This window comes from Sciurus carolinensis, chromosome 9 (genome assembly GCF_902686445.1).
Source record: "Sciurus carolinensis chromosome 9, mSciCar1.2, whole genome shotgun sequence".
NCBI lineage: Eukaryota > Metazoa > Chordata > Mammalia > Rodentia > Sciuridae > Sciurus > Sciurus carolinensis.
The window spans coordinates 102,240,223-102,249,530 of NC_062221.1; the positions used below are offsets into that span (position 1 = coordinate 102,240,223).

Consider the following 9,308-nt stretch of genomic DNA (forward strand, 5'->3'; position numbering starts at 1 on the left):
GAGACAAAAGGAATAGCCTATAAAATAAATAAATTGCTCTTCAATTTTTCTTAAGCAGACCCTATGTTAAAAGAACATTTAATGATTTAGTCATCGAGATAATTCAAAATGGATAAAATGAAAAAAGTAGAGACATATTTAATGTTTTTAAGGTCAAGTTGTTTTTCGACTAGATTTATTTCTTAGTAGGTCTCACTTCATCCCAAGACTATAAATTCTTCAAAAGCAGGAAAAGCATATAAGAAAAGAGATTCCCTAAATTCAATTACAAGGGCCAGAGGATGGAGGTGAGGAGAGATAGAGGAAGTTAATCAACAACAAAATAACAAAAACCTCCTTCAAAATCCTGTAGAAACTTATATCAAATCCCATCACTATCCCCTAGGCACCACCACATTCTGTTTACCATCCCAACCAATCCAAAAGCGATAATTATTTCTTCTTATGAATTGCCTTCCTATCCCAAAGCTTTCCCCAACTCACATTATTCCAATTCTCTTATCTAAATCAATATAAAAGTTATGCTAATTCCTCAAATTTTTATTATAAAATTACTCTTAGCTCGAGGTCTAGTGGACACTCTTCCAACTGCTCTCTACCCTTGCTGCTGGAAGTAGTGGCAACCTGTTCAGGACCTGGTCCTTTCCTAGATAGCATGTGTAAAGGCTCAAAAAACCCTTTGATTTCAAAGATCTAAGAGTGGCTTGATAACATTTATTTATATATTTGTCAGTATTTTCATTTTTTACTTGATGTTAAACACTCTATCAATATGCTATACTTAATGATCTAAGAGAATACAGTTGTAATGAAATGTAAAAGGATTGGTCTAAAAAGCACATTTAACATGTTCCTTTAAAAAGAAAAATAAAATGTATCATCAAGAAAGATGACTTGCGGGGTGCCATCCATGGCCTGCAATAAAAAAACAAAAACAAAAACAAAAACAAAAAAACCAAACTTGGAAGAACTATCAGGGAAATCTGGCTTCAGGTACTCACAATTATGGAAAATTGTTTGAGACTGCCAGAAGTACGTGGTTACCCTGCAGATTGGTTCACCGCCGGCGTTTGCAGACCCCAGATGTGCCCATGACCCGCTAGAGCCAAATGGCTTGTTGAACTCCTCCCCATCCTGTTTCTCACCAAAGCAGCTCCTCCCAGTCCGCCTTTGATCCGTACAAACCAAGCTCGGGCTCCGTTTTTTGCTAGAGCCAGTCCCTTGTGGACGGCTTCATCGGTCATACCCCTGTTTCAAATGATAATTTTGCTCCTGTCTTTCTTTATGATAAATAAATGTCTTAACTATTATTTCGCTTCCAGCCCATCACTTCTAGAGGAACCCTTTCCCTCGCCCACACAGGGTGTGCGGCGAGAATGACTCATGATTTAACATCGGTAAAACCTGAACTATGAAAGAATATCTTTTTTTTTTTTTTTGGTGCTGGGGATTGAACTCAACCACTGAGCCACATCTTCATATCTTCAGTCCTATTTTGTATTTTATTTAGAGACAGGGTCTCAGTGAGTTGCTTAGCGCCTCACCATTGCTGAGGCTAGCTTTGAACTCGTGATCCTCCTATCTCAGCCTCCCGAGCCTCTGTACAACAGGCACACGGATCACTGAACTAACCAGCTAATTCTCTAAGATGTTAACTAATTAACATTTCTTTAGATTTACCCAACCCAGTATACCTGATGACCTCCAGATAACATCTGAATGTGCAATGCCTCTCCTTGTTTTTTAATCCTATGTATGGACTAACACAAAGCACATAAATTGTGGTAAGGTAACATGTCTGTTTAAAGAAAACACAGTAACTAGCTCCAGGAAATCAGAGTCAGTTTTGATGTTCAGATTAGGCCAGAGGAAAAATGGAGACATGTCTTGGATGAGGAAGACACTGTTCAGCATGCAGCCTCTTGTTTACTGCCTCACTTCCCTTCCTTTCCCACCCTATAAAATCCCTTTCACTACCTGAGTTCTCCAAAATAGAGCTCTGATGGACCATAGCCCCTCTATCTTATCAGGGCCAGCCTGAATGAACTTGATTCGCTGGCATCATCTCTCATCTCCTAAGTACTGGCTTTCAAGCAGTGAGCAGCAGGACTTGGGTCCAATAATATAATTTCTTCCATGGTGACAATAACAGAAACATGTAAGGGATATTACTGATACCTAGGAGAGAAATGGAATGCATGCATGATTCCTGCCCACACACTGCTTCTTTCTCTAGGCCAAAAAAAAAAAAAAAAAAAAAAAAGCAGGAACTTAAAAAAAATACTTCAGCACTACATCAACCTTGTGGGGCTGTTGAGAATTATTTCAGAACATGTGATAATACAAAACATTCAAATGTGAAAATATTAAAGGTATATGGATCTGATATGACATTTTCTCTCCTTTACCATTCACTCAGTGAGATAACAAGGGTCTGGAAATAGCCCCACCCACCACACTTTTCTAGCCTATGCCAAGTACCACACTTAGAGAAAGGTCAGTCAGGCCAGCTCAGGCATTAAATGTGTATCTCAAGCTTTACAGGCTCTTTTTATCAATGAAATAGACATGACAAGATCAAAGACTTAAGTTTTCCACTTTAAAAAGATACACTGAAAACTCTTTCTGCCTTCTTTGGTTCTAAGTCAATTAGGTTTATTTGTTTAAAGTCAAAAATTTTAAACAAAACAAAATAAGCCAAACTCCAACTTGAATTATGGCTTAATTCCCTGTACCTTGCTCATTCACATATAATTTGCACATTTGAGAATTAAAATTAAAAGCAATTACCAACCATATAGGAAGAGTCATCAGTTTGTAAGTAATACAAGTTGAAGTACCTTTCTTTTGGAATAAGGGAAGAGGCCTGTCTCAAGTTTGCAGAGCAGTTGAGGATTACTATCTCAGGAGTGCTGAGGTACATCTGGAGAACTTGTGGGAACTCAACCTGGTCTACTAGACAACATCTGCTCTACTGAATTCTGTTATGTGACTTACTATGAGGACATGGATGGACTTAAAGAAAACAAAAACTAAGTCACATTTTCTACTTGTAAATGTATTTCTTTGATAAAAATCATTTTATCTCTATAATTTTATTGCCTATCAGTTATCCTGATTCTAGCCAACACATGAATAAAACAGAAACAAAATATTCCTATATCCTGCTTGATGGGGAGTTTTATTTTAGACTTTACCTATAAACTCTGTAACAGCTGGCATCAGTGGGAATAGTAGGTATGTGGTACTGTTATCAGCATTAGACAAACTCCAACAGTAACTATGGATAGAAGAAAAGCCCTGAGTAAGTGTTAGTTTGGATAAAATAGGTTGAAGATGCAAAAAGCAGAACCTGCCTACAACAAAGAAGTGGAATACTAAAGATAAAGTGAGAATGAAGCCCTTTGGAAGCATAAGAGGAAAAAAAAAAAACCCATGTTCCATTTGATTTTGTCTGACCAATAATCTCAAGTCATTCAAACCTTGAGGAATTCATTCACACAACTTTATTATTATTATCAAAATGTCAGTGTTTTCAAGAGCTGAACAGATGCCAGCAAAGCTTTGGGTCTAATTTGGTCAATGGAGTCATGAGAGGAATGGAGAAATAGAGAGGGAAGAAATTTTTCTATATAAATATCTGTTCTGAAAGGATAGAGAACTTTTACTAAGAAAAATGCTCTAAAGAGCATACTGTGCTCCTCAATTCTACTTTCAATTACTTCTCTTTGGTGTGCCAAGAAGGAAGGAGCAAACAGAAAGTAACATGTGAGTTTTTATACATTCAGAGCACTAAGGAGATAAATGGCTTTCTAGGGAAGATCTAGATATTGTATATGCCACCATAAGAATGTTGTCTTTTATTCTGGAAGAAAGACTACACACTTCTGATGGGAATTCAGTTTGTGTGGCTGGTAGGTTTTTATTTCCTCTTATCATCAATGTGGCACCACAACTGACCTCTTGACAGGAGCTTTGCCCCAATTTAGTCAAAACTGCACAAGACTGGATTCTAGACAACTAGCCTATATGGCCTGATTTGTCTTCAATGAAACAAAACCCCAAAAGTGTTGCTCCTTTACTTGTGTGTAACATTTCTCAAAGTATCTCTAAATCTGCACCAAGGCTCACATTGGGTGGCTATGTGAATGTAGAGACTAGTAAGCTCTAGATATGGAAAACACTTCTTTTGGTTAGTACATACTGTTATTTTAACGGTGTGGTCTGGTTTCTAAATTATAAATTACTTTAAATACATTTTAAAATGTGCTAAAGACTCTCTAATAATGCAGGAAAGACAAAATAATCATAATGCAACTTTGGAAATGCAGAAAAATCTACTTTGGTTCTAACGAACGCAAATAAGAAAGGAGATGCTAAACAATGGGAACACAGGGAGTATCTTATTTATTTAACACAATCTGAAGAAATATCAGAGAACACTTTCTGGAGAAGGCTTTTGTCTCAGATGGTTCAGGCTGAGAAGAGAAAGGAAAAGAATTTTTTTAGGAATATGGCACCATAAGCAAAAAAAATGTTAGAGTAAGAAAGAGTATGACATACAGTATAAATACCATCACTGCTAGAGAGTAAAGTGGCCAGAGACAGGACTAGAAAAAAAGGCAACAGTCAGATCAAGAAGAACTATGCATCTACAATTAAAGAGTTCACACTTAATTCTGTTGGTGCCAGAAATTCAATAAAGAGCTTTTTTGTTTGTTTGTTTTTTGTTTTTCGAGGAGCAGCACAGATTTAGGTTTCAGGTCTACTAATCATACAACCAACTTTGCAGATAAAGGATTTAAGGGCTATGAAGTTGCAGAAAGGAAAGGCAGAGAGGTCATGCAGTAAAGTGCAACATAAGTAGAACCTGAATTAGAGCAAAGAATTGCAGGACCACAGATTTACATGTATCAAATACTCGAGGCAAAAAAAAAAAAAAAAAAAAAAAGGCAGGTTTTGGTAGTTAGTGACTGGGTAATTAGCTGAAGGAAGAGGGCAAAAATCAAGTAATCAAGTTCTGCCCATTCTGGAAGAAGAAAAACCTGGGAAGGATTTTCCTACACCACTGGAGATTGAACCCAAGGGCATATTCCACTAACTTACATCCCCAGTTGTTTTTATATTTATTTTGACACAGGTTCTCACTAAATTGGTGAAGATGACTTCAAATTTGCAATCCCTTCCTGCCTCCACCTCCCAAATCACTAGGATTGCAGGCATATGCCACCAAGCCACCTTGGGAAGGAACTGATTTAAAGATGAAAAGTTCTACTTGGGATCTCTAACTAGAGATGCTTTGAGACATCTATGTGCAGATATTCAGCAAATTGTTGGACATACAAATTCTAGGTATTTATATCTAGAAATACTATTTTGGAATACAACAGTACATAAATTGTAAATAAAATAAGAGTGGACAGTGCATCATGCAGGGATAGCATGTACTGTTAGAACAATGGGATACCAAAATGAAAATCCACAAATATTTAACATACAGGTTTAACAAATAAAAGAGAAAAGAAAAGATGAATAAAAAAAAGTAGTGGTCAGTGGAAAATTAGGAAAGTGTTTTACCATGGAATCCAGAACAGAGACTTTCAAAGAAGAAATTATCAGGATCAAATATAAAACATAGGCCCAAGAGATGATCACTAAAATAAGTGGCCACTGGAACTGATGATCTAAATAAGTGATGAGGTCCTAGCTCTTCTACTTAGTAGCTTTATAATTTGGGATAAATTAGTCCCTTTCCTCTTAGTTCCTCATCTATATAATGGGGACAATAGTGGTGCTTATAGGCTTTATGAGAATTAAATAAGATAGTGCATGCAAAAGACTGGCTTAGAAGAGGACCTCAAGTTTGTCTTTATTGAACATGTCAGATAAAAATTATAAAGTGCTTAAAGAAATTCACTTGTTTTTTTTTTTATCTGTGCTGGGATCCAACCCATGACCTCTCACTCATCTACCCAGAGCTACATCTCCAACCCTAGAACTTCCCCTTTTAAAAGACATGGATAGTTGTGCATTTATGACAAGTCCTCATGGAATCCTGATTTACAGGTTCATAATTAGCTTCAACAAATAGGTCACTATTAGTCCACGGCCGGGGGCGGGGGGGGGGGGTGGAACACTGTAGATAAACAAAATAACTCTACATATGTGTGTACGTATTTTACAAGTCAGTAAAAGGAAAGTCAAATACTTGATTGTAATTTCAAATTGGAAAGAATCTTCCTCTTTAATGGCATTGAGATACACCTCTCATTAATTTCTGGAACAAAGTATACACTGAGGAGACTTGTTCATCTTTGTGTCAAAAATGAATTAAACATAACTCTGAATAGTAATAAGTGCTGTAATGTTGTCTCCCTTTTTAATTTACATGTGCAGTCGTCTTTAATGATATAGTATATAACTCTCCCAGCCAATCCAAAGAGATGAAAAGATTCAATTATTCCCCAGATCCACAAGCAGTTACCTATTTCCCTTATATATCAGAATTTCATTACTGCTGTAACAGACAAAAAGTCAGCATACAGTAAAAGATCTTATGATCAATAATCAACATGCCTAAGAATCTGAGAGACATACATAAAAATACATTAAATTTCATAATATATAGCCTCATTACTGCTAAGAGTGCTATCACCTTTTCAACAAACAAAAAACTTCCCTTTAATAAAACAAGGAGTAAAAACATCAGTAAAGCTCTGTATTAAAGTAATGAAAATCCAGTCTATAATTAAGACGTAAGTAAATGATTTGATTAATAATTTAAGAAAACATCAAATATGTAGCTTGGTAGTTGTAGTAAACATATATGATGACCAAATTACATTCAGTAATTCTACACAAAGTATTTAGTGATACAGTTCTTGGCAAAAGTCCTTAAGACTTTTTTCCCCCTGAAAATAAGTCTATTAAGCAAAAACATTCCTTAGAAGGATTAACTAACTGAAATTGAATACACGCTAAAATACCCTCACTGCACATCTTCATTGTCCTTTTTCCTCTCCTCTGTACTTCAAGTACAATAGTCACTAGATTGCCAAAAGCACCGGAAAGCACAGAACTGAGATGTATGCCTTCAAAAATATTTGGCAGATATTAAGCAATTAAAACTAAGATGTTTATATTCTACTATTTAAAAATGAATTCATTTTGTAACATCAAAATAAGAAAAAAACATTTTTTGTTTAGTATTCTCACTACATAAAAATCATCAAGAAAAAAATTCTCAATGTACAAAACTCAAAACAATTAAAAAAAAAAAAAAAAAAAAGATACCACCCCTCCTCCAGTCCTGGGAGTACTACAGAATAATTGAGTATTGGCACCAAAGCACTGAAAAAAATAAAGTGCTATGTTAAGAATTAAAGAGTATTCTCAAGAAAAATAAACACAAAAAGCTTTCACATAATTGTATTACATCATATACCAAGTTAGTAGCTATTCCAGATATTGTAAATGGTACTTTTCAATTAGTAAAAAGTCAATGAACTGAAAAAAATTTTTTCAATTACTCAAAATAAGCAAAGAATGCATTATTCTGTATGAGAAATTAGGGGTAAAATGGAATGTGTTGAAATGAGGGACAGAGCAGCAGGGTAAAGATGATGTCTTTGTTATCTTCCCCAAAACAAATTTGCTGGCATTGGAACAGTCAACACAAAGGAAAGAAGGAGTTACCTCCAAGTCAAGACAGCACTGTGGTTGTACCAATCACTGTCTAGCTACCACTGCTCCTTTTGTGGCAGGGTTAGACCCTTACAAAGAAGTGATTCTTTGGTTTGAAGGAACAACAACTTAGTCTCAACATGTAATGGGAAACAATTTTTAAATAACTTGAATGAATTTAATACCCAGTAACAGCAATGAAAATATCAAGATTTATCAGTGCTGTATAAATGTACATTATAAGCATTGCATATGAACTCAAAACTTGTATGCTCTGGTGCATTTTTTCTTAAGCTGATACTGAGCTATATGTATGAAACAACATATGAGTCGTTCCAATGTAAACTTCTATAAAAATAATATATAGTACATCCCCTACTTTACTTTGCAAAAGATAATCACAAGGGAGAAAAATCCATTATGAAAACTAAATCCAGGCACTTCCCTAGTATTTCTTTTATATTTCTACTGGAGTCAATCAAGTAACATTTGTTTCATATCACTACTCAGGGGTGTTCCTAAAGAGACAACTGGCCCAGACCCAAGTTCATTTTGTAACTGGAGTCAGTTACCACTTCCCCCGACCCAAACACACAGGTTTCCTATTAGAATACCTGAAATAGTACGATCCTAAATTTAAGGAGTAACAAATCAAGTAGAAGACACCAACAAAAAATTAATCAAATCACCCCAAGTCTAATGACATTCACAGGCCAGCAGTACCCTGCGTCCTCTAAAATGTTCAAAACCCTCCTACAGAAAATAATTAATAATAATAATAATAATAATTAAAATAATAAAGGTGGGGGAAGTGTCGGAGAGAGAAGTCAGATTGCCCAGGTGAGCTTGAGGTGGGTAGAGTCAGAGAAGGGGAAGCAGAAAAGTGACGCAGACAGGGCGGTCACCTGTGGGGCCACTTGACCGAGCCCCGCCCCCCAGGGACAGCAGCCAGAATCACAGCCAGAATTGCAGCCGGAAATCCCAAAAGATGCCGGGGAAACACAGCTGGGCCCTGTAAGTCCAGCCTGGAACTTACCATCCACGGTTTTCTTCTTGAAGAGGGACGCCATGGTCAGGGACTGATCCCGGGCGGCCCGGCTCGGCCCGGTCCCGCCCGACCCGAGACAGGGAAAGGGAGAAGAGGAGGGGACAGGCCTTCGGAGGGCTCGGGGTGGCGAAGCGGCTGGGCAGGAGGAAGAGGGCCGGGTCGCCAGGCAGGACCCGTGGAGGGCGTGTATCCGCGAGGCTACAGCAGCCGCGTCGCGGGGAGCTCAGGTGACCGGGAACTAAGACACTTTTTGGAGAAGTCACTTCTAGGCGGCGCCTGCGCATTCTGCGCGCACGCCTGCGCACTGCGCCTCTGAAGCCGATGCCTCTGCCCTCACTTCAACGGCTGCCCGCTCCTGGCTCTGCGGGGATGTGGCGGGGCGAGACCCCGCTGGCCCAAGGCTGCGCCGGGATCTGACGGGCGCGGCCAGGGCTCCAGCGCGGGTCCCTGCTGACTGAGGAAAGCCTGGTTTAGCGCTTTCCGTCCCGCCCGGGGAGGCTGGAATGAGGGGTCTCTAAGGTCCTAGGGAAAGTGCGGGTCGTCAGGGGACCGCCTGGGCCCGTTCTAAGTTGATTTA

General features: G+C 38.1%; 1 protein-coding gene across 1 annotated transcript in view; it reads right to left on the minus strand.

Moving 5' to 3' along the window:
• The window catches only part of Chmp2b (charged multivesicular body protein 2B), a 29,431-nt gene extending 20,430 nt beyond the window's left edge, over window positions 1-9,001 (minus strand). Inside the window, exon 1 of the mRNA XM_047562995.1 lies at window positions 8,720-9,001. Within this exon, the coding sequence (XP_047418951.1) occupies window positions 8,720-8,753 (34 nt within the window). The 5' untranslated portion in view covers window positions 8,754-9,001. The remainder of the gene's footprint in view (window positions 1-8,719) is intronic.
• Between the last annotated feature and the right edge of the window lie 307 nt (window positions 9,002-9,308).